At 37.0% G+C, this 26845-nt stretch overlaps 1 protein-coding gene across 1 annotated transcript in view; it reads right to left on the bottom strand.

Annotated features, from left to right (window-relative positions):
* The window catches only part of LRRTM4 (leucine rich repeat transmembrane neuronal 4), a 417468-nt gene extending 392387 nt beyond the window's left edge, over positions 1–25081 (bottom strand). Inside the window, exon 1 of the mRNA XM_032228749.1 lies at positions 23507–25081. Within this exon, the coding sequence (XP_032084640.1) occupies positions 23507–25081 (1575 nt within the window). The remainder of the gene's footprint in view (positions 1–23506) is intronic.
* Between the last annotated feature and the right edge of the window lie 1764 nt (positions 25082–26845).

Consider the following 26845-nt stretch of genomic DNA (forward strand, 5'->3'; position numbering starts at 1 on the left):
CGTCCTTTCTGATTGACAAGCTCAGCATTTTAGCCACTGAGCCACTACATCTATTGCCAACTTGTTGTTAGGAGCAGGCAAATACTCATAGGCTCATATGGCATTTATAGGCTTAAAATATTTTTATTCATTAGAACATTGGACAGTTGATATTTAATGAAACCTTAAAAAGTATGTGTATATTTGTATTTGATACACACACAGATACACATATAAATAACATGTTAAAAAAAGTGACAAACACCAAATAGAGTTTTCTATGCTGTTCCTAGACTTCCATTTTTTTCTTCTCATTACTATGACAGGACTGCATATTAACTCAGTCTGAATAAAAGCATAAAGCTCAAGGGGAGGAAGTTTTATGTCTCACCACCCCAAACTTCCTTGATTAGAGGGGGGAAAATATTTCATCACCTGCAAAATTTTAAATCCTTCATTTGCATTTGTTTTAGAATACATTTTTTACATATAATAGAATACCTATATTACTTGCAACAGAAAGAAGGAAGTGTTTGGAATTTCTTAAAATGCAGGATATAATTTTCACTTTTCTAGTCTAAGACCTCTTACTCTCTGAAATGTAATGACCTGCCTCAGCTACATTCTCAAGAAAGCAGGACTTGTGGTAGTTCAAAAGGAAATCTTTACCGAGAGTGTGATTGCAGAGAAGTCTGGAATCTAAAGTTCCCACACAAAGCGTTAAGCTATTTTTCCCTCTTCGAACCTGATCTCCCAGTCCTCCAGGAACCAATACATTGACACAAAGGTGTTTTGAGAACTTTGAGGCAACAGCAGTTCACTGTCAGGGCACTGCAATCTTGGTAACAGGGTGGAACCAGCTGGGAAAAAGCCCATCCATCGCACAGACCTGCGCCCACCTCTTTGGATCCTCTGTGTTATAGCAAAAGTGAAAGAATGCAAAGAATTTGCCTCCAACAACCAGCTCCCTCCATAATGGCAATGTCCCTATGGGGACCTGACGTGCTGCCCCGCTAAAAGAAGGATACACCAGGGTAGTACACCTCCCACAATCTGTTCTGGGGTCTTCAGACTCCGCCTAATGTAAAGACCTGCCTTAGTTCAAAAGTATCAAAAGACACACTGCTTCTATGTATCTTCTCCCCAAGAAAAATGTTTATGTATTGAAGGGGAATCCAAAGAGAAGGTCACCTACATGAAGAGATTGTCACTGTTCCTTTACAAAGCAAAAAAAGTGAACTCCTGTGATTGTTTTGAAGACTAACCAAGATCGAAAGTTTTAAAGTGCTCTCTATTTCTGTTTAAACTGTTTTTATATTGTATGCTTTGTAAGCCACCAAGAGCTGTTATTCCAAAAGACTCAGGTCAGCCTATATTTCTATATTGAACCTGTTATGTTTTGTATTAAAGAAAAAAGATTATATATGTCTATTTAAAAAAAAATCATACACAACACACCAAAGGAAACCCAACAGCTACTTTACCCAGGGCCTAAGAAAACAGACAGATTTTCAAGAACTTTGGGGATATTATGAGAGTAAGAGCCATACAGACCTCTGAAGCAGCAGTGTATAGTTTAATAACTTTTCTAAACATATTTTTATTGTTAGAATAATAAAATAGAAAAGTTCAGTTAAGAAGCGAACCAATAGCAACAACTGCATGTGCTGGAAGGAAACCATTACCATATACATGACAAATCAGAGTTTGTTTAATCTTGCTTTCTTCGTTTTCCAAAAATGGAAAATATATGCTGATTTTTCTATTGTCTAGTGAGTCTTCATTCATTTATGTTTCTAAAGAGTTCTTATTCAAAATGCCAAAATCTCCTTGAGATCTTTGGAGCATTCAACAATACTGAAAACTCCAAAGATTTACATTTTAATCCATTTGAATTTTCCAAATATTCCTGCTGAACAGTTTAGAAGAAAACTTTAGGAAGATACTTACCCGAAAGAGTATTTTGGAGCTGGGTGTTTTTGTTTTCTTTTTTGCACATTTCTATCATTTTGATGTGCTTTTGATAGGTACCAATCACCGCTGATAGAAAAGCATTGGGAAATTATGAATAACTCTAGCTACTCAGTAATATTCTTTTTGTAGAAGCTGAAGTAGTAATGGAGAAAAAGAGAATGCCTCATTTCTGATGTAATAAGCAGATACCTAATTTACCAACTGGACAAGCGATCATAAATTAAATTATTACTGAGGTTATCACTAAATCTACAAATGCAGTGATGTCATAGGCATAAAAAAAAACTTCATTCTGCCCACAAAGTGTCAAAACAAAGCACACAACTTTTAGCTTTTAAAGAGATTCGGGTGCAGTGTTGTTTCACCATGTACAAAGTTTCAAGCAATGGAAATATTCCATGTGAAATCTACAAAAGCAACAAATGGAATTTGAAGAAGCTGGATGGAAGGACTACTGATACTTTTAAACTTTGGTGATGGGGAAAACTCGTGAAAATACCAGGGACAGCCAAGGAAAAAAAAACAATTAAATAACGAATTATGCCACAAATCAATTAAAAGTTTTCACTCAAAACATAGAATACAGGATCATGATACTTTGCTCATATTTGTAATGATGCAGTTTTCTGGAGGGCTCTATGGTGCTAGGTAAAATGGAAAGAAAGAGAATAAGAAAGTGACCAGAAATTAGATGGATGGATTAATTTACAACAGTGATGGATACACAATTGAAAAGCCTGAAGCACCAACTGGAGAACATCTATTGTTCAGTAAGAGTTAACACTGATTCAATAACTTACAATCCATCAATCAGTTCTGAATGAACATCCTGAATGAACATTATATATATATAATGATGAAGGGCTTTTGTGCATACCCAAAGTACATTTTTCAAGGTCTCATTATCTGTGGCTTCATTATCAGTAGTTGCTAGAGTGGAACAGATTCCTCATCATAACAAGATTCACTTATATATTATAGAGGTCTAGCAAGAGGATTAATTATGTGACTGTTAATAAGGAAGGTCCCAAAACCTATACAGAAATCTAAAGGAGGTAATATTTTCATGTCTCTAATTGAACAGTATGATTTAACTTGCAAATAACAAACAACCCCATCTACAATGGGGAAGATTGCTCTTTCTTTCATCCTGACTCTGGAAACTGCAAGGACAAAAGAAGAGAAAATTTACTGCTGGATTTAAAAGAAAATAAGACATAATAAAGTAATCAAGTGCAGACATGCTGCAATTCCCAATCCAACAATAATTTCTACTAAATGTCCACTGATCAGAACTTTGTGTTAAGAATACACAGATCAAGAACTATAAGAGTCTTAATTACAATAAGGTAAAAGTAAGAGTTTCCCCAGTCCAGTTGTACCTGATTCTAGGGTGCAGTATTCATCTCTGTTTCTTGGCCGAGCCGGCTGGCATTGTCTGAAGAGATTGTCCATGGCTATTTACACCAAAGGCACACTGAATGTGGTTACCTTTCCACCAAAGTGGTACCTATTTATCTACTCTCATTTGCATGGTTTCAAACTACTAGGTCAAAAGGAGTTTTGGCTTCATACTTGAGGTGTGCGTGTTGTGTGTTTTTTTCTTTTGTTTTGCTTCTATGGGGTTTTAGTATTTCATGCTTTTATTATTGAGAGGCACCCATTTATTGTGCTCTCTAAGATGGGCAGTCATTGAATCTTTTAAATAAATACAATAAATAAACCCATTTGGCCATAATGTTTCAGATGCAGATTTAACAAAACAAAACAGTTACTTGGAAACTTGTTGTTACCCCACTCTCTTTAATTCTCTGCATGGTGGAGTTTCAAAGTGAAACACATCATTTTGTGAAGCAGAGAACTGAGATGAAGTCATCTCCTAATTCAGTTATTAATTAATTTCTCAGTACACATTAATTTACAAATTAATGTTACATTGAAAATCCACTAAGTGTTTATTGTCACTGCTCTTTTATATACAGTTTTTGTCTAGTATGCACTTTTATACTTACAGGTCATATGTAATCTTAAAAGTCGTATGTATGTAATCTTTGAAACTGAAATATTTTGAGTCAAAAAACAATAGACAGTGAGGAAGTTTATGTGACCATTTTTGCTGCAATAGAAAACATTTTGGCAGGTCATCCTATTTTACATGGAGGCAGAAAAAACTGTGATGAGTTTTTTTCAACCTCTCTAAAAGCAATAGTTTGTTTTCGTCTTCAAAGATTACAACAGACAGCAGAGGCAGGAGAGAAAAAACAATCTATATCAAATTCTGGTTGAAATTCAATAATAGAAAACTAATGTAGCTGAAATAATAGGCTTCTTGCTAACCATCAAGGCACTGCCATTAAATGTATGGCAGAAAGTGCAGTGGTGTTTTATAAATTAGAACACTGCTATTACATGCATGCTCCCCCCTCCAAAATGGTTCAAGAGATTTGTATGTATTTTTTTCCCCAAGTCAAATTTAAATGCAGACTTGAATTCTAGAAATAGAGTTTGAAATGCTCATATGACCCTCCTAGTGGTATTCTTAGTCTTTGCAAATATATTCCTTAGATACCAGAGATACCTACAGAAACAGTTTTGATAATGGAAGCTTATCAAGCAACAGTAATCAACAACCTAAGGACACCCTTAGCACTAGTGCTGGTTGTTTCATATTAATGAAGCATTTTAATTAATTTTCAGCATCACATGACTCTCTTTTTAAATGGTATATACTGTTTTTAAGTTTTAAATATTTTATTTGCATACTGCCCAGAGTCCCTCTGTGAAGGAGTTCGGCAGTTTTAAAATTTGATCAATCAATCAATTAATCAATCAATAGCCACATGCAAGTGTTCTTTCTAGTGTGCCAGGATAGGATGAAACAAAAGAAACACCTCTATACCAGCTTGCATTTTCTTTTCATCTTGCTGCCTGCCCTGGTTTGAACCAGATGCCAAGATCACAATGAAGTCAATAGCAAAGCACATGGGAATTGGATAGCTTCAGGAAACTCCAAGTTACTAGCTTACTATTTCAAGCTCTGTTGCTCAAGAGAATTCTTCTTGTCCTGAAAACTCATTATCTGCTTCTGCTCCATTCCTTCTCTGAGTCAATGACTTAGATACCTTTTGGCCTGGAAGTAATATTACATTACTAGATTCAATAAGGTAAAGTCAAATGTATAATTAAATATAGGTAAAGAACCCAGGAAGCAATCCTCTACTAACATGGCAAGTCCCAGACAAATGCATTTTGACAAACACTTTCCCATGTGTCCATCCACTGGCCTTTTTTTTATATATACATTTCTATTTCAATGAAAAAACACAATGACCAACATGACATTGGATCCATCAAACATAAGAATCATTCTATTTCTACACCTCTATCTACATGCACATTATCCCCAGAGATCCATAAACCTCATTCCCTTATCGTATTTAGAAGCACATTGAAGATGGTTTTATTTTACCGAGCCTTAGTTAAATGTTATCAGCAGCCATTCTTTTGTATTTGTGGTTTTAAATGCTGTAACAGACTCTTTTTGATTGGGGAAGACATTAGAATCCATAAAACAAGCAAGTAAAATGAAATGAAAGCCCTAGGAATGCTAGCGCACAATAGTTCCTTCTCGTTTTATTTTCCCAGGACAAAATAAATTAAGTTTTAACATAGAGTCTGAGTTCCAATAGCACTTATATGTCAAAAACAGTGAAGGTCAATTTCAGGTGTCTATGAAGAGGCTAGTAGAAGCTTTCTGACTATCAATGATATCACAGCTTGATGTTGGATTAAGCTACTTTCCTTATCCTTTCAGGGCCCAAACATTTTTCTAATCTGAAATCAAGTATTGGCTGAGCAAACCCTATTTAACTACCAAGTTATAACTCGGTCTCAAGAAGACTCACCATTAATATGGACAACAGATTTATACCCCAATAAAATAACTTCTTTATTGCTGCCTTTTATTCACAATTAGAAATGGTCTCTCTAGTATACAGGATGATTATACTGTCTATTTTAAGAGAGGCTGAAAAATGAGCAATAAGCTTTTTTTGTTTATTTGTTTGTTCTCTGGAGGGAAAAAAATCCAGTGTGTATGCTCCTGCACATTCTCTTTCTTAACTGCTCAGGATAACGAAGAGTAGATGAAAATATCAGTCGAGCTAAAAATTATGACTTGGCTTTTCCTGTACTTAACTGGGGGGAAAGATTCTTATGGTAAATAATCAAGAGCAAAAGGTTAATAATTCCCTGAGACTGCCTGAATTTATTTATTTTTTTCTACTTTGCTCATAGAGTCTCTGGATACATTTGACAACTGAGACTTGTGTGTGCAAAATCTGTTTCCATAGGTAAATAGTGGCTAATTTGAAGTTGCCAGCTCCTTTCTTCCTAGTTTGATTTGTCCAACTTGCAACCTAACTATGAAAAGACATGTATTGTCCTTGTTTCTGCATTTTATTTAATGTGTGACATAGTGAGGCTTTTTAAATCAAAGTCTCCTGAGACATGATTTAGAAGCTCTGGGAACAAAGGGTGGGTATTAGTGGTAACATTGGAAAAAATGGGAAAAGGTAAGAAAACAGCATTAACATAGGGTACTTTTGCTCTACTGCATAAAATTGCTTGACTGAAGCAATAGAAAGTAGTGAGCTGCAGAAAAAGCTTTAGATAAAAAACATGGTTTAGAGATTAAGAGTATAAGAAGGAGGAGGAATGAAAGGAGGGGGATACTCCTTGACTTACAACCTCAACCATAACAGCCCCAAATTACACTCACAAATCCTTATGGTTATAAATTGAGGTACCCATATAACCAGAAGTTATTTTCTGACCTTTTATCTAATAAGGCAGTCATTAAGCAAACATTAACATGGTTGTTAACTCATGTGAATACCTTTTTTTGCCCAGATACCAGCCAAAAATGTCAGAAACTGGCAAAAAAAAAAAACCATTGCAAATTGCAGTTACGGGATTGTGGAATGTCACAAAGTGTTGTAAAAGTGTCCCACCCAATATGTGGTAACATGACCTGTGGGGCAGTATGGCCATTGCAACTTCAAACTTCAGCCTGTATCATCCTCCTCCCCCTCCTCCCCTTCCCCCACTTCCTTCCCTGCTCCTCCCCCTCACATCCTCCCCTCCTCCCCCTCTCCTTCCCATCCTCCCTCTCCTCCTCCTCCACAACTGATCTTAAAGCAGAGTTCCAAAGAAGTATTTGTAGATAAAGTTCATGTTTGCATGTACAAATCAGGATCTTCTTTAAGATTTATAATAATTAGGTGGTAGCAAGGCATTCATCCACAATCATTGGAATTATACATATCCATTCATAAAATATGCAGTACTACCGCATTATAAATATCCAACCATCCAGCAGTATAAAAAAAATCAAAATACAAACAAAACGAAATAAAAACCCTTGACATTTTAATCAATCAATGAACTTGATGTCTCTTTGAAAAGACATTGGTCAGTCCAAACATTTCCAATTCTGAAGGATACTCAGAACAAGCCACCCTTCATAGAGGATGTACCTTTCTAGAAAGACTTCTTTATTTTTTTTTAAACTTTCTATTCCATTGATTTAAGTACTGATGCAAACTTCATGAGTAAGATCCACCAATGTTGACTCAGAAAAAGAATAATTAAAACAATTAAGCTACAAAGTTGTAATTACAAAAGCAGGCCAAATATTAAACATTATAAAAAGGCAGATGGGATTGAAAACATGTTATGATACAGTCTTAAAAGCTTGTTTAAAAATTAAAAGCTTTAAACATTGCTTTAAAATGCTTTTAAATAATACATATGATATAGCAGTTGCATAAGAAAAAGTAGACAGAGATATACTACCACAAGCTATAATGAACTTCAGGAAAATAGAAAATTCAAATATCTTTCCAAAGAATCTATGCAATACTTGAGTTTAGTAATATCAGGAATTGTTTCTTTAAAATTGAAGCAGTTTTACCCAAATTCAAACTCTTAAAGTATCAAGTATAGTTCTTAAAATATAAGCAACTAAAATAATTGGAAGCTGTAAATAACAAATCAAATTAATTAAAACATCAATTTTAGATTCAGAGTAAAAGATCTTTTTAATGAAAATTCAAATCTGGGCTGCAAATCTGAAATTCAAGCTATTTAAATGCCTCCTTTCTTATATCAAAACACTTTCATTTCTGCTTTTGCTATATATTTATTTTTCTCCCAGAGGAAATGGCTAAATGCAATTTGTCTCAAAATGTTAAATAGAAGCAGGCATCCTTTAAATATATGTATATGCAGCTCTTTCACTTGTCCCAACTCTAAAAGGGTGGAGATGGGAGAAGAAGATATGAAAGATATGCTTTCTGAAAGAGAAAGCAATTGTTCATAGACTTCATAGGATATTAGATTATCAGAATAAATTCATACATCTGCTTTGAGGGTCAGAGCATTTATGCAATTTCCATAGCAATGTGGATGAAAACAACATCTCTGAAGCTTTTAACTATGCCAGTTAATTATAAACAAATTCATTGAGACAATTGGTCTTGGAAAACTACATTTCCTGTGTTCCCTAGCAGCAAAAGGTTCTCCACTATCTGTTGCCATGAAGCTCCCAATTACCCAACTATGCTTAGCTACTAGTTATATCCCTTGACCTTTGTTTGCTGATGACTAAACGACAGCAAGCATAAAAATCTGGGAGAAGGGGAGGGGGCAGTGAGCCTAATTGATATTGAGTGTGTGCTGTGGCCGTTCTCATAAAATAGCTTCCTTTAAGTTGCATGGTCATCCACTGAATGACAAACAGAAAAGATTGTGAATTATACTGTATGAAATCTAGTTTATTTTTGTAACTTTTTTTTTGGGGGGGGGGGGGTAAAGTAGGAAGGTAGGCATATTCCAAAGTGATTAAAAATGTTAATAGAAGCTCTATAAAGTTGAAGATCTTTGGGGAGAAAGGATAACTTTTAAAAATGTGTGCTTTGCAGAATCCTCCCTCCCTCCCTCCATCTCTATCTCAGCCCCTACCTCTATTTCTAAACTTCAATTCGATAAGATTGGAAGCGGACCCTACCATAGCCCAAGAATAACATTAGGAAGAAGAAGAGTTAGATAAAATTGGGAAGTAGGTCAGGCAGGTGCTGAAGGAATCTGCAAACTGCTCAGCGGGCTCATTTCATGTGAAAAGACAGGGATGCCAGAATTCCCATTGCGTTGGGAGAACTTCCAAGAACAAACGCTGACATCAAATTGAATGAGAACTGGTAGGGGGAAAAATTGCAAGAGGAATTGTCATGCTAAAACGAAATCCCGAAACAATGTTTTGTAGTTTTTTTCTAAGTTGGTGTAGGGTAGATGTATTGCTGCAGCTGCTCTTTTACAAGAGTGACGGGTGGCAGCAATATAGATCTGTGCAAGTATCATGAAGCTCTTCACCGAGATTTCTCAATTTAGAAGCAGAGGAGTGAAATTGCGCATACCTGTTATTTCGGTTCTTCCAACCCATCTTAAAACTACTAATTATCTCTTTCCAGCACAGGCAAGTTGAAAGTAGAAACAAGGCAAAAAATTTCAAACAGGAAGCTGTTTCACTGTGCATCCTTTCCTCTCAGGAGAAGCAACGAGACATTTACTGGAAAGGTCAACCTTATGGAGGGTTCTGGATTCATTTCCCCAGCAAAGTCATTCATTTTTAAAACAAGGGCAGGGCATTTAGAGCTATACATAGCCTAAGCATTTTTTTTTCTTCTTTTGCTGCATCTGGTTTAGGATGTCTATTACTGAGAAAAGTTACATGGCAAATGCTAAGGTGCAATGGGTCTTCCTGGAGGAAAGTTAATTAGATACTTTTTCCTAGCTTCACCGGAAGTCAGTCACAATGTTGGCATTCAGGGCCGTGGCATAGATGTGGAACAAAAGAGCAGAGAATACTCTCATATCAATACAGACTGTTCCCTTCTTTCAAAATTAATCTTCATCCAATGATAGCAATAGCATTTATACTCCGCTGCACAGTGCTTTACAGCCCTCTCTAAGCAGGTTACAGAGTCAGCCTCTTGCCCCCAACAATCCGGGCCCTCATTTTGCCCATCTTGGAAGGATGATGATGATCTCATAATCCTAATTTTACTCTGATACAGTAACAGCCATTAAGCACAAAACTCCCCTCCCTCAAAGGAACTTTATGAGAAGAGCAGGAAAACAAATAGATGAAACGTCCTAGTATTAGTTGTCATTTTCCTTTTAAACCTATAGGTGCATTTGCAAGTCTAGGTAAGGGATGTATCTACCCCAGATATTACATTTATTAGTTATTGAATGGAGAGCCAGTTTGGCTTAGTGGTTAAGGCATCAAACTATAAACTAGGAATACATGAATTCTAGTCTAGCATTAGGCATGAAGACCCAGGGCAATACTTTTCCTTTCAACCCAAGGAAGGAGAAAATGGAAAACTATTTCCAAAATAGTTTATTAAGCATTACAGTTTACAACAATAAAATACAAATTTGAAAAACATATAAAAGAGAAAGAAAAAAAAGAATATAGTAAAGAAAAATAAAAGAAATATATAAAGGAATGTCTTCTCCTTCCCTCAAGTAAGTATAGATATTTTTAACAACTTATCACCTTCTCTTAAAATACAGATGATCTCTTCTTCCCATATCCCTTCTCATCTATAAACAAATTCATAAAGCCTCATTTTTTCAGTCCTGATATCAGCAAAAGTCTGTTAAGGGTTACTAAAGATAACAACATATCTACTTCAGCCTTGAAACAAATAAAATTTAGATTCCTTCCTTTACTGCTGACAATCTTCATCGTTAGTCCCTTCAAATAATGTCCTAGAACATGATGACAAACCTTTTCAGTACCAAGTGCCCAAAAGGGAGCACTTCACATTTGTCGGGGCTGCAACTAGGAAGAGGAGCTGCCCAGGGAGCATGCACACGCCACAAAATGAACTTCTGGTTTCCAGTGCATGCATGCGCGCCAGCCAGAAAGTCTTCCGGTTACTGCCACCTTTGCACACACACCAATTAGTTGGCTGGCTCGCATGCTCACACCAGAAAATGGAAGACCAGCTCTTCTAATTTCCGGCACTGCCACGCACACAAAGGCCAGCTAATCAGCACATACACATGCATGACAGAAACCTGGAAGAGGAACAGGTAACATCACACTCGCCAGGCAATATGGCTCCTGTTAGGTGAGCTCCCCGTTGGGAGAGCGAGTACATTCAGCGAAGCGTTGTGAGAGTTGTGTTGGAGAACACACAAATCAGCATACAGAGACACTGCAGTTTAAATAGGCTTTTACTTTCGTGGAAATAGAGGTATCAGAGTCCATCAAACAACAGTCCAAGTCATACACGGATAATTCAGTCAGTCATCAACGTCTCTCAGTAAAGGGATAATCCAAATAACATAGTCCAGTAACATATAATCAGTCCAGTAATCAAGGTTTACTAACAGTTGCAAAACTTACAATAGCTCATGGCACTCAGATCAGATCAGCCCAGCATCTAACGAACAGAGAGAGAGCAGAGCTAACAGTCATTCTGGCTCCCTCTTATGGCCGATTGAGGAAAACAGCACCCAATCACATTTTACAGTATGCTTTAAAGAAACAGTTACAACATTGTTACATGATTTATATATTGCCAACCCAACCATTAGAATTATATTCCTAACAGCTCCATGTGCCACTTCGGGCACTCGTGCCATAGATTCGCCATCACGGTCCTACAACTTGATTTCTTTACATTTTGAGGGGTTTTTTTCTTTAGCAAGGCTTTTTTTCCCCACTATAGGAAAGTTGTTCTGATCATTTTTTGTTTGTTATTTATATATCTCTTTTAATTATTTATATGTCCATTTTAATTATTATTTCATACCAATGGCTGGAAAGGGCTTGACTACAAGACAGCACTCAGACACTGATTATAGCAGCACAAGAACAGGCACTAAGCACTAGATCAGTGATGGTTAACCTTTTTGCCATCACATGCCCAAAGTGGAAGAGCGTGGGGAGTCGTGCGCCCTCCCCCTGTGCCTGTGCACATAACCCCCACCCTCACCCCCTGCTTTTGTCCCACAATGGCATGGTGGACCCATTTTTCACCCTCCCAAGGCTCCAGAGGCTTTCTAGGAGCCTGGGGAGGCTGGAAATGGCCTGTTTTCTGACTTCCGGGTTGCCCGTAGGGCCATTTTTTTTGCCTTCCGGAGGGAGAAAAACAGCCCTACAGGTAACCCGGAAGTCCATTCCTGGATCTTCCGGATTGTGCATTGGGCTGTTTTTCACCTTCCGGAGTCTTCAGGGAAAACTCCTGAAGCCTCCGGAGGGAGAAAAACGCCCCAATGCAGAAACCGGAAGTCTATTGTGCTTTGGGTTGTTTTTTGTCCTCCGGAGGCTTCAGGCAAGCCTCTGGAGAGTAAAAACAGCTGAAAATGAAGTCCAAAATCAGCTGGCCAGTGCAGGCCTGCACTCTGGAGTCGACAGGGCAATGCCTCACATGCCCTAAGAAATGGCTCCATGTGCCACCTGTGGCACGTACCATAGGTTTGCCATCACGGCACTAGATACATAGAAGAGAGATCTATTACACTGAAAGGATTCAAAGTGCACAGTATTCAGAGAGGCCTCAGAAAAGTCCATCACAGGTTATAAGATGCAGACAGGAAGAGCAGGCATTGTATACAGGAATATCTGCACAATGAATGCTCTAGAACCTCCTAGGTCCAGATGGAAGATTCCCTAGAAGGTTGCAGAGAATAAAAGGGTTGAGATCCTGTGTTACTTCTAGACCCAGATAGACAAATAGATACTGGTTAGATCAACTGGACATTGTCTATGAACAAGGACAGAAGACAACAAAGCCGAAAGATTCCCGCAACCACAGGAGAAGAGAGGATGAGAAACTGGAGAAGTACAAAGGCTTGAAGAAGGAACTGTAGAGAATGTGGAAAGTAGGCAGTGATGGGATTCAGCCAATTCGCACCACTTCGGGAGAACCAGTTGTTAACTTTCTGAGCTGAACTGTTTTTTGGAAGAATCATTAGGGCAGAGAACCGGTTATGAAATTATTTGAATCCCACCACTGAAAGTAGGCCACTTTCAAGTGGCCCCAGTAGTGGTAGGAGTACTTGGGACTGTGACTCCTGAGCTGGGAGAGGGGCTCCAACAGACCCCAGGAGCAACATCATAGCTCTTTGTCCAGAAGCCTGCAGTATTAGGAATAGCTAAAATACTCCATACAACTCCCAGGCCTCTGATGGAGGACCTGAGATAGAGAACTCCCATAGGGGTGAGAAAGGATTTTTTTTAAAAAATAAGAGACTGATTTGAGGGCACTAAAACTATGAATAGAACTATTTGTGGAGATGGGTAGCTATGAAAATCAAATTAGTAAACACACAAAAAAAATATCCTTGACTAATTATGCAACATTCTAAACATTAAAAAAAACAACTGTAGCTTTTCCTGGAATTGATAAGAGAAACTTCTAAAATCATAAAAGGTGTGGCTTTCAAGAGCAAAATGAGTAGTACCTTCAACAAACAGAAGATACCTTATTTCTAGAGACATCTCTTTCATTCTCCTTTGCCACCTAATCTGCCTGAGGCAGGCCAATTTTCAAGATAAATATCATTAAAAATTGGCTGCCATATATATTTCACTTGTGTTATATTATAATTGTTTTTAATTGTTTTAGGTTCAGTGCCCAGAGCTACTTGCTTAAGATGGGCGGCTATAGAAAAGCAATAAACAAACAAGAAAACCAATGAATCAACTCTGAAGCACACAGCACAAGTGTCACATGGCATCATTTTTTTTTAAAAAAATCCCATTTTAAAATTAAATTATAGTTTATAATTTAATTTATAATTTAATAAATTTCAGATAAGTGACTGTCCAGTCCCTTCTTAAAAATTTACAGTGATGAAGTACCTACAACTTCTGATGGCAAGCTGTCTCACTAGTTAATTGTCCTCACTGTTAGGAAAGCCTTAATTCCAGGTTGTTTCTCTCCTTGAATACTTTCTATCCATTATTTCTTGCCCTGCCCTCTGGTGCTTTGGAAAATAAGTTAACCCCCTCCTTTTTGTGGCAGCCTCTCAAATACTGGAATACTGCTATCATACTAGTGGTGGGTTTCAAAAATTGTTGGAACCTACTCTGTGGGTGTGGCCTCTTTTGTGGGAGTGGCTTGCCACCCATGTGACCAGATGGGAGTGGATTGCTGATCATGTGACTGGGTGGGAGTGGCTTGCCGCCCGTGTGACCGGATATGAAATTATGAATTAGTATTTAGGTCAGTCCAAGTAGCTATTCAGAAGTTAGTGGTTAGAAGCAATTGTAAAGCAAGATATGGAATTAAAACCAGAAATATTTTGTTGGCTATTTGAAAGGGAGTATAATATATATTTAATTTTACACATGTTAGCAGCTGCTGGAATTGTGTTTGCACAACAGTGGAAAAACAGAGATATGTAAATGAATAAATGTTACAATGTGCAGGAATAAATAAATTGACAATTAAAATCAAGAAGGCTTTGAATACTTTTTCACGTGGGATTGGTTTAAGCAATTGCCAACTAACGGAAACAGAAATTAGAAATCCAAAAGTATGAAAGAAAACACCAATTATGCAAGGAAAGATCCCTAAAATGTATAAGGAAATATTACTAGATCATTATTAATGCGTAGATAACTGCGAGACATTACACACCCAACAGTGGTGGGTTTCAAAAATTTTTGGAACCTCTTCTGTAGGTGTGGCCTGCTTTCCAGGTCCACTGGTGGAACTTCTTCTAACCGGTTCGGTAGATTTGATGAACCGGTTCTACCAAATAGGTGCAAACTGGTAGGAATCCATCTCTGTGTCATACTTATATTCAAATACATCATGTTATCATGTTCCCCCTAGTCCTTCTTTTCTCTAGACTAGCCAAACCCAAATCCTGCAACTGTTCTTTATGTTTTAGTCTCCAGGCCTTTAATTATCGTAGTTGCTCTTTTTTGCAGACTTTTCCAAAGTCTCAACATCTTTTTTGTAATGGGATGACCCAAACGGGATGCAGTATTCCAGGTGTGGCCTTACTAAGGCTTTATATAGTAGTATTAATACTTTACATGATTGATTCTCTGTTTATACAACAAGGGATTGTATAGGCTTTTTTGATTGCTACTGCACACTGCTGGCTCATGTTTCAGTGATCAGCCACTGGGACTCCAAGGTCCCTCCCTCAGTTACCATTTTTGAGTGTGGTTTCACCTAATCTGTACTTGTACCTTTGGTTTTTTTGGCCCAGGTGTAAAATTTTGTTTTTCTCCACATTAAATTTCATTTTGTTGGATAAGGGCCATTGTTTGAGTCTGTCAAGATCTTTTTGGATCCTAAGCTTGTCTTCTGGGGTATTGGCTATTCCTGCTAGTTTATTGTCATGTGATTTTATATGAGAAATTAGGCAATAATTTAAATTATACAGGGCCTTACATATAGTATACGCATGTATGCATATGAATTGACATCCTGTATTGATAGTAGGATGCTAAGATTATATATGATCCATCTCAAAGCAACAATTTAACTGAAAAAAAGTCAATTTAGAATTGTCAGTCTGTATTTCTAAATCAATAGAAAGAAACTGAATTGATCCAATTCAGAAATTAAATTTGATCAGGGAAATGGGATGTTTTATGCATGCCCCAAAGACCCTCAAACTGTCAGATTAATTTCAATTTGACGACTCAATCCAAATCAATAATTCAATTCAGAAAGTCAATTTGATTTGGGGATTCAATTATATACCTGCCGAACTGAATCTCCTAATTGAATATTGGTATAGTCCTAACCCTAGTATGTATTTTGCATTACAAAATTACATATTACATAAAGGCCAAAAAGAGGAAAAAAAGGTGCGGGGAAAGGAGATGTAAATTTTCCTAGCATGGCTAGGATCTCTGGGAACATAGTGGTCTGCTTGCTTTTTGCTATTAGAAGACTTTTCGTTTTCAAGAGAAAAAGAGAGGATTAGAAATCATTCTCAAGTTAACGCAGAAAATAATACTCATTCTCATACAATTTGTCTGTTGGTCTCTTGGAAAGAGTGTGCGTGTGTGTGTGTGTGTGTGTGTGTGTGTGTGTGTGTGTGCTGAAGGCATATCACCTGTCATGCTTCCACAGCTGGAAACAATGATTTCTTGCAGAACCTGTGTCATATTTTTGAGAGACTTCAGTTTTTAGGAAACACCTTCTCTTTAGGTTAAATCAGGCTTTACGACAAATAAAGGCAGCAGATGCTCCAGTTATGTGCTCAACGGCACCATTTCAAAAATAAACTGAAAGCCTTCTCTTTCTCAGCAGCATCCACTCTTCCATCCAAACCAAACAGCAAATGGCAAAAAAAAAGCTTTTCCCCCAAATTCAAATCTAATAAACCCACTCCTCTTTCTTGAAATATCTTAGATTTAATGTGTGGTCTTCTCCCCTGCCACACAAATTCAGAAGTGTCCTTCTGCCACTGTTTATATGCTGTATCAATTGACAAAAGAGGAATTATCTGAATCAAAAGCATTGTTCTAGGCAAGACATTCAATTTTATCACAGAAATTCTCACTGGCACATGACTGTTACAGTTTCCCCCATCTTAACATTATTTTTTTTAACTTCAGTCCATGTCTTAATGTTGTTATTTTGAAATAACCTACAATTAGGACATAACCTGAGGCTTTGATAGTAGGCATATTTGTGGTACAATAAAATCAAGGCTAATGTGGATTTTAAAAAGCATTATGTTAGATGTCCAAATTGAGAATGTGGAATAGATATGAACCCAGGTTGTGCCTGAAACACGCTTTTGTGATTCATAGCACCAGAAGATTTTATAGACAAATAATAGGCAAAATAAGAAGACTTGGCTCTTATGCGAAGGCTTTCAACATAAAATAATCTTACTAGAGTTTTACATGCACATAGTAAACTTCATAAAAATATATCTTTTGACATCATTGGTCAAAATACACCACTGGTATATTAAAACATTTCTACCAGTCTGTGCCTTTTTTCTCTTATTTCTTTATATTTTTCTCATAGAACATAGAATAATAGGGTAGGAAGGGAGCTTAGAGTTTTCTAGTCTAACCCCTTTCTCTACATCAGGGATGTCAAACTCACATCATCATGGAAGCATCATGTGATCCATCAGGACAGTTTTCCCCCTTCGCTAAACCGGGCTTGGGTGTGGCCAGCATGTGACACATCCAGCCCATGGGCAGGGAGTTTGACAGCCTTGCTGTATACCATTTCGAACTAATGAATGTCCAGTCTCTTCTTGAACACCTCCAGTGATGGAGCACCAACAATTTCTGGAGGCAAAATGTTCCACTGATAAATTGTTCTAACTGTCAGCGAATTTTTCTTAATTCTACATTGTATCTCTCCTTGATAAGCTTCCATCTGTTACTTCTTGTCCTGCCCTTAGGTTCTTTGGGGATAGGATGACCACTTTTTTTCTGTGACAGCCTCTTGAGTACTGGAAGATTTGTTAAGAATATTTCTTCCAAGTTCTGTTTTCCTAAAGTTTTCCCCCTAATGTTATTCTTGCATCCAACCATGTTCATCATCTTTCATAGGCCATGTTTATTTGGTCCATCCTATTGGAGTCCTTCAGTCAACCACATACTTCTCCAAATTATAGCAGCTAAACTTCCTGATAAGCTTTAGTCAATGTCATTTCTCTGCGACTTGATGTAATTTTAGGGAGTTACTGTTGCCACCTGATATAAATCCTCAAATAAACCTGAAATATACAAATCCTCCCATTCAAAGAGTGATCTTTAAAGAACAGCTGATATCAGATGATTGATAATGAAAAAGATTTATTCTTAAAAACGAAGTTAATTTCTCTGGTCTTTACACAGCAGTCAATTTTCATCCAATCTTTTCTTTTTAAAGGTTACAGAATTTTACATCATACAAAACGAAAGTTTTTTATCCTACTAATTTATTATTGTTCCCCTTCTTCCAATATGAGCATGAGCAAAATAATTGTTCATATCTAAATGCCATAAAAGGAATTCCAAATATCTTCCTTTGGCCATTGACCTATTACATCAACAAACCATATGATGGCAACTGTTTTCTTGGAATCAAGACATTTACATTCTTGTGCCATGGTTATTTTTCTTAGATTTCCTGAAATGAATTAAGTTCAGGATCATGTCAAAAACACTAGTGGCAAGGTCTACCTCAACTGCACATCTACAGAATCCAATGAATACTGAAATAGACATCATCTTAGGAGAGAGTTCATAGGATGGCTGTCAGCTGGGAACAGATAAACAAATTAACCTACTCTCTCCATATTTCTCCATATCTTTCTCAAATTGAGTTGAAAGTCTTTCTCTCTTTATTCCAAAGTAACAGTGTTAATGTAAGTTTATTCCTATATTCCCAATTCACTTTAAAAAGATTAAGCCTGTTTGACTTTGTCCTGCTAGAAGAAAGTTATATATCAATCCTGCAGAAATCAAGGATTCATGATTGCATATACCGTAGCTCTCACAATAGATTTAGATGTCACCATCTTCCAAAAATTGCCATGAATTGTAATTTTTAAATGTGATAATTAGTAAAATAAGTTACAGACTAGATTCCTGATTTCCTGATTTATTGTTAAAATGAAGTTACATCTGATTCCACTCATTTCTTTGTGGTACCCATTCAAGGGAATCAAATTCCAAGAGCCAAACGTAACTTTTCTATAATCCTTGGAAATCAAAATCAGTGACATTTCATTTCATTATTAAAGTCATAGGACTACAACTACCAAAACTCTTATGTGCTTTTTTTTTAAGGGAAATATATCAGAAATAATGACCATTAAACTTGAATTCAAAGTAGAGGAATATGAATCATGTGAACCCAGAAATTGATTCAGCATTGAACTTTTGCAAAATACAAACTGGAGCATGGAACTTAGCAAATTTGTAAATATCTGTTTGCTAACAGATAAACAAATTAAATTTGCCAGTGCACCCTGGGAGTTCAGCTAGTGAGAAAAAGTAAAAACAGACCTACTTGCATTGTAACGAAAGTGTTACAGCAATATGTGGGCTAAAGATTCCACTTGATCTATAAAGAGGGGTATTTTCTGGAAATGCTTTTTCATCACTGCTGTTGGCAATGTATCAAAACATTTTAATAATAATGGTTTTTCTTAATTTATGGACTCCTGTGAGTAAAGATAAAGCTACTGTTTTAAAACCTAGTAAGTCAATGGCATTGTTTTACATGATTCATTAAAATTTCAATGTAACCTGTGAAATAGACATAACATAGTTAAAGTGAAGCTTTTTTTTTAAACCAGCCAATCAATTCTAAGATGCCCAAGCAAGAAATATTCTGACCCATTTATGAACATGGAAGAAATGCCTTCATTCAATTGGAATAACTATCCCATCCAGCGGGATCCCAAATGTTAAATGGAGTCTGACTATCAAAAGATGGCTTATACAGGTATTCCTCAACTAATGACCACAAAGTTCTTAACTGTGAAAACAGTGACAAGTCACTTTTTCAGTGCTGTTGTAACTTTGCATAGTCACTAACTGAACTGTTGTATGTCAAGGACTACCTGTACCTAATATATATTTTTAGAACATGGAGGAAGAATTTGGGGAAGTCCAGAAGCCAGAAACTACCATCCTACCGTGTTTCCCCGAAAATAAGACAGGGTCTTATTTTCTTCCCCGCCACCCGAAAAAAGCGCTTGGCCTTATTTTTGTGGAGGTCTTATTATTTTTGAGGTGCAGGAGGTAATGAGCGTGGTCACCTCATGGCTGCTGCTGTGTTGCAATATTTTGGGGGAGGGCTTATTTTCAGGGGAGGGCTTATTTTAGTGCATGTGCTCAAAAGCCCGATTGGGCTTATTATCCAGGGAGGCCTTATTTTGGGGAAACAGGGTAGTATCCCACTGTTGAAGGGTGTTAATAATTCACTGTCTGGAAGGCCATTCCTGCTAACAATAAGCAAGCAAGCAAGCAAATGTAATCTAACTTCGGTCTGCTTGGGATAGCAACAGTATGGTTTGTTTTAAAGAACTGATTCAGTGAGAAGTTAATGTCACTAGTCTTCTTCAGTGACTTCAACATGGTTATTAAGTAGAATCTCTTACACATTTCTTTTGCCACTCCTTTGCAACACAATGCTAATGAACTCCATGTGGACAAGATTTAAGGCTTTATAAGGCCAATGTTCATGAGCAAATTATTGACCAAGTCTCTGAATTGAAACAATAGAAACATTTCATTATTGGTTGTGATAGAGATTTTTTCAGTTGTAAATTAGCTTTGCCTTAATCAAGTGGATTGTATCTGTACACTTTTTTTCCACAGAGCTCCAAATTTCTTTGGAATTGTGAGAAATCATTTGCTTCTTTCTTACATTTTATTTTCTCTTTGCTGTGATGATACTACAAAAACTAATCCCTATTTTTATTACTTTCACCTCCTTCTTCCTTTAATTGGGAATATTTGAATTACAGATATTTTTAGATGTTAGATGTTTTTAGATGTTTATATTGACTGGGTCAGTTAATTTCACCTTGGATGTTCCCACAATTTATTTGGTATCCTATGAGAATACAGCAATTTATTGGTCCTGTTCATACAATCTATTTATCCAAATCTTCAAATCCATGTTTTGATGGTTCTAAGATAGTCACACTAACTAAAAACCATCATTTTGGAAGTACAGAATCCTCACCTAGTTTCTCTTGGAAATTCCTAGTCCTACTAGAACTCTATTAGCAAGACTTTAATAAAACTAGCTCTTTTTCATTGGCTAGATTAGGAAATGATAGGTAGGAATATGGCCACTTTTAAGAGGAAAAATAAAGTTTATTGCTTTAATTTATTTAAAATAATGTCTTTACTGGTCCTCAATTCAAAACTATATATTTGTATGGAAGATAGCTTTCCATGGACTCAAATATAGTCTGCAAAGACCATTTGCTTCTATAAATACATACATACATAAAAAAAAAAAAAATAAGATGGCTCTTATTATTATAACCATTAAGGAACTTGTAAATAACCCCCCCAACCCCGAAGACTTTTTGGTAATGACTCACTAATGTAAGACTTAATTTTATTTACAGATATATTAGTTTCTATATTGTATTACTAATATTGTAATTTACTCAATATACTGAAAATTATCTCTAGAGTTCAGTTGGATAGAAGTAGTTTCCAGAATTCATAAATAAATACATTTAGCTGGAAATGGGTTTACAGATTGTTTTTGAAGGGCATCAAAACCAGGTAGTGAGATCTTCGGATTATATTACTATTTACTTGAGTGTGACATTAATGGAAATAACTGCACCCTTGTAACTTCATCCTTTAGAGGTTGAACATAGAATGGGGGAATAACTTCATACTGCTCCAGACGTTCATCATAAAAAAATCAGAATTCTTTTCTCATATAAAAGCTATTGATGTTCTATTAGAAAATGGAAATTATCCCTACATTATGTTTCCTAGTCTTTGCTTGGATGTATGACAAATGAAAACAACACACTAGCGTACTTATGCCATTTTTAGTTTATGAAAAAATGATAAACCAGGATTTATAAATCTAAAGAAATTAGAACCAAGCAAACCCTATCAAATTCAGAGAAACCTACTTTTGAGAAGGCATAGCCCAAAACAATAAATGTATATTTGATGGTTAAATTATATGTCTCATTGCCATAGAAAAGAAACATCTGTCAGACTTCCTATATTTCCCCTAGGATAGCCTATGATTTTTTCTTTAGTCAATAGGAACACTTTAAACTTCTTCTCAAGCAGAGCAACTGATGTGATTTGAGCATAACCAAAGCCCAGCAAAGTCATATCCAATGATCCATTGAATTCACTAGACTCTAATAGGGATTTATCAGCTTGTTTTGGACTCTTCAGGAGTTAGAAATATGTTTCTGAAGAAACTAAATTAGGGAATATCCTTTCTCAACAAGTAGAAAAATAATTAAAGCACTGCTCCTACATTATTTATTTTAAAAAAACAATGAATATATTAATTAAAGTCAAAATGGAAAAAAAATACAGTGAAGCAAGTTAATACTTTCAATGCAATTACAATTGTCATTCTATTGAAATACCCATAGAAATTAAATCCAGTAGTATGGGAAAGCAAAGGAATCACCATTGTAATATGCTCAAAGCAGGTTTTCTCCTAGGTATCGGTAATTCTCATTTAAATTATGCGTTCTGATTCAAATAATCAATCTGATCTTATCTGACACTTCTAATTGATTTGGAATATAAAGTTGATTGGATTCTCCAATCAATTCAGAAAAGCATCAGAAAGTATACATTCAAATGGCTGAATTGATGAAAGGCATTGGATTTGATTCAGCAGTTCAATGGAGAGTGTCCGGCTTATTTGGAAGGTTCATTCATTTGCACTGTCTTTAAATTGAAGTGCCTTTTAATGTAACAAGATATCAAAGCGTAAGAGCAATCTATCTTGGCAAATTTTGGGCACAGGCTTCATAGTATAATCCATATTCTGGTCAGAAGCAGGTTGGATTTTCAGGAAAGACAATTAGAAGGATTGTAAATCCTGCAGCCGCTCAAATCAAATAACACCTCCCACCCTGTCCCCATGCTGCCAAGAACCATAAGTAGAGTACACATTATTCGTCTTCTCTCCTCCCATCCTGTTTGCAGCAGCCTTCTGTGAAGCAGTGGGTCCTCAGATGCTCTTTCTCCCATCCTTGGGAGAACAGCAACATATCCTCACATCCTCTCTACATAGCCTATTCATAGCTGAACCCAACCTTCCAACTGATATAAAATAATTATCCTCAAATGAAATGGTAGTGGAGAACCTGCCTTTCCCCAGCAAATACATTTTAAAGGAATTCTTTGATTTCAGCATTAACCATCCACAAAAGGCCATATTTAAACCCTACTTTATTCATCAAGAAAGAATGAGTACATTGATTATCCACCTTCCTTACACGTCCAGGAAGTGACATGTAATGAGATATTCTTAACATGCATGAGGGATCAGGACCAAAATTCAGGGGAAGGGGAGAGTCTGCATAGTAAGCTATTTAGAATTTCATTTGAACTAGAACAAGAGAAAAAAGTTAACGTTTCTGCCAGAAAGCCAATTTTTTTACGGTATAACACAGCCTCCCCTTTGTTGTTGTTATCTCAAAATATAAAATCATGATAGAAGTAACCCTAACTTTTAACCAGCATCAAATAGCTAAAGCTATACCCAGGGGACTTTCCTGATGCTGTTCATCCCAAACTCATTTTTATTCTTAAACTAATACCTTTCAAGTCTGAATTCTTGAAAGTTAGATACCATGACTTCCCTGACTGTTGCAATTTCATTAATAACCTTTCACCCCAAAGGAACCCCAAAGCAAGAAGACTCATTGATCTTTCTAGGGATTAGAGTCACCTCAAGAGTGTCAAACATTTACCTCTCCTTCCCAGCAGCAGAAATGGATTTAGGAGGATCATGGTTCATACCTCACATTCCCTGGAGCCAGAAATGGTATAGGTGCAGGGTCCAGATCCATTAACCGATACATCCATGGTCTCAGAGTTTGTTGGCTTGTAGTCCACATAATACTCCTGTAAAGGGGAGTTCATTTGCCTCTCAGATTCTCGGGCTTTTTTCCTACGCCTTTTCATGAGGGAGTGTTGCTGGAGCTGTTTCATGCTGGCTGGGTAGCGTTTCCACGAAACATAAATGACCAACAGAATCATAGCCACGGAAAGAAAAAGGGCAACACTTCCAGCAATTATTTTGTGAAAGGAAACATGCTCATATTCTGGTTCTGGTCCAGATGTTGGGAAATCTGGAGAAGGGCTTGGTGTAAATGATGTTGGCTCGTAGTCTTCCACTTTGGGAATGGTGGGTTTTGGAATAAAGATGGGTCTCTGCTGGGTTTTAGGGACCTGGTAAGGTTTTTCAGTGACCACCACTGGGATTTCTGCACAAATGTTGTAGGTTTCTACAGCATCGCTCACTTTTTCACCCTGAATATGCTTAGGGCCTGCACAAATCATGGTACTTTCTTTGTTTCCCTTGAAGTTTTTAAGCCAGTTAAACAGAGGGCAAATGCTCCGGGTACATTCCCACATATTTCCAGAAAGAGTAATAGATATCAAAGAAATCCAGGCATTGACAGTCTCCTGAGAGATGTTAGTAAGTTTGTTGGAATCCAAGTTGAGCTTCTGCAAGTTTGGCAGGCACTGAAATGTCCCAGGTTCAATCCCTGCAATGTCATTTCCCGATAAATCCAAATTGTGCAAAGAACTCCAAGTCCAGGTCAACCCTTGGCTTAAGGATCGGATCCTATTCCACTGCAAGTAAATGGAGCGGAGATTAAAGAGACGAGGAAAGTGAGCGAAGTTGATCTTAGAAAATTGGTTGTGTTCCAAGTGAAGCTCGGTGAGCTTCAAAAGGCCAGCAAAGGCATTGCGAGATAAACTCCGCAGACGATTGTAGCCTAAATCCAGAAAATCAAGGTTGCGACAATCTTGGAAAACCCGAATAGGAACCGTTTTCAATGAGTTGGATCGTAAGTGCAAGATCAGGAGCTTGCGAAGACCTTTAAACTGCTCTGACTGAAGCACTTGTAGCTTATTGTAAGACAGGTCTAGATTGCGTAGGTTGGGGACTGGGTGAAATGTTTTGTTGTGAAGGTGCGTAATTTTGTTGGAGCTTAGAATTAATTCCTTCAGCCTTCGGATGCCTTGGAAGGCATCCTCATCCACTGAAGCGATGTAGTTATGATCAAGGTAAAGCCATATGAGTTGGTGTAGGCCTGCAAACTGATTTGGCTTGAGCTTCTGGATGCTGTTGTAGCGTAACGATAAGCCTTGAGATCCTGCAGAAATGTTCTGAGGAATGTCTCTGAATGCATGGGATTCACAGTACACAATTTTTCCATCACATCTGCAGTTCTTGGGGCAAGCTCGCTGAGCCCCACTCAACGTCACAAACAGCACAGTAGGAAGGAGAACAAACACTGCACTCATGCCTCTCAGATGCTTAATTACATGGAAACCTACAATATGAAGATAACAAACATACATCGTGAGGCCACTCAAATCAGAATCACAGTATTCACCATCAGGATTTCAAATAACAAATAAAAGAGTTGAATTCAAAACACAATGCCTTGCTTCCATGCAGTTCAACACCCCCTCTGTATGTGTGTGTGAGAGAGAGAGGGGGGAGGAGAAAGGGAGAGAGGGAGAGAGGGAGAGTGGGAGGGAGGGAAGGAGGGAGGGAGGGAGAGAGGGAGGGAGGGAGGGAGGGAGAGAGAGAGAGAGAGAGAGAGAGAGAGAGAGAGAGAGAGAGAGAGAGAGAGAGAGAGAGAGATTAGTGTTTTACATAGAGATGTTTGCTATACTGACTCTATTTTCCCAATGTTTCCTTTTCCCTAACTAGCCAACATATGCAACCAGACTATATTTATTCATTTACCTCTGGGTGATTTATGACCTTTGTTGACAAATTAAGTTCCCCTTCCCATTTTTAACTCATAGCAACATGCTATGATGCACATAGCCCAAATACCCTTATCATTAGGATGTTGTAGATTTTTTACTAAGCATATTTGTCAAGTCACTGTGAAGTAGGTTTTGGGAAGAGAATTCACCCAAGCTTGAATTGTTAAATATTCTTAAATCAGTAAAAGATTTCTTCATAAACTAGCTCACAAGTAGACATCTCCTGGGCCCTTCAAGAGATGCACAGATGACCTTAAAAATATGTGTTAATGTAGCGTGACAAATAGAAGTTAGAAAAATTGGAGAGAGGGGAGAAAAAGCAGACGGTAAGATAATTTATTTCATGTGAGCTAAGCATAATCCAAGCAGACAGGTATGAATGCCTTATGTGTCAAATCTTATGTATGAAAAAATCTAAGGATGATAAATAGCAACGACAAGGAACTTCTGGATATCATAATAAAATGCATGTGGTCATCAGACATACTTTCATATCTTGACACATAACAGCTAACATAATTATATTACTTATTCATGTATTTTAATATACAGTAGCACGTTTTTATTGTTTTAGCAACTACATTTCTCCTATAATTATAGCCATGCACAGCCAATATTTATTTTGGGTAAAAGGTGGGAGAATGTTATCACTTTAAATTAATAATAAACATGAATTGAACTCCATCCCAGATAAAGCAAAACAAAAGTGAATTTCCCTTCTCCTTTTTCCAGTTTTAGTTTTGATAGCCTACATTTAACATATGTAGCAGAAAACTTATTTTATAGTTATCCTTCTGAGCTGCTCACCCTTTCCATGTTCTCTGAATAACTACGTGAGTCTTGGGAGAACTAAGCTACATATAGGCTTAGGGTTCTAAAAAATAAGGGGAGAAATTGGACCTTGTTCTAGTCTTGAGATAAGCTTCAAAAGTATAGCTTTGCAGAGTTGTAGCCTTTCTGGTCATTTGTTTTGCACCCTTCAATCAGGAATTCTGGAAAAGTATTGTTTTCTTAATAGTAAATAATATTACTAGGTTGGGGAAAATAGCCAAATTTATTCAGTGTTTATTTGAGTGGAGGGCAAACTGTTAATCCAAAGAGCTTTTGACTGTTTGTCTCTGACACGTTCATTTCAATGGCAAGATTCTTCCATTCCTTCCTTCATTTAAATTCTGATCTTTTCTCATTGCCTGATGCCAGGAGGAGCAACAGCAGAAACATATTCCAACCTACACATGGAGGGGAAAAATATAATTCTGGCACATTTGGAGGAGGTTTCTGGAAGGAGGGAAAGAGAATCTCTAAAATAGGTGTTGGAGATTTAACCGTTTCTTTTGGAGGATG

Source organism: Thamnophis elegans, chromosome 13, assembly GCF_009769535.1.
Source record: "Thamnophis elegans isolate rThaEle1 chromosome 13, rThaEle1.pri, whole genome shotgun sequence".
NCBI lineage: Eukaryota > Metazoa > Chordata > Lepidosauria > Squamata > Colubridae > Thamnophis > Thamnophis elegans.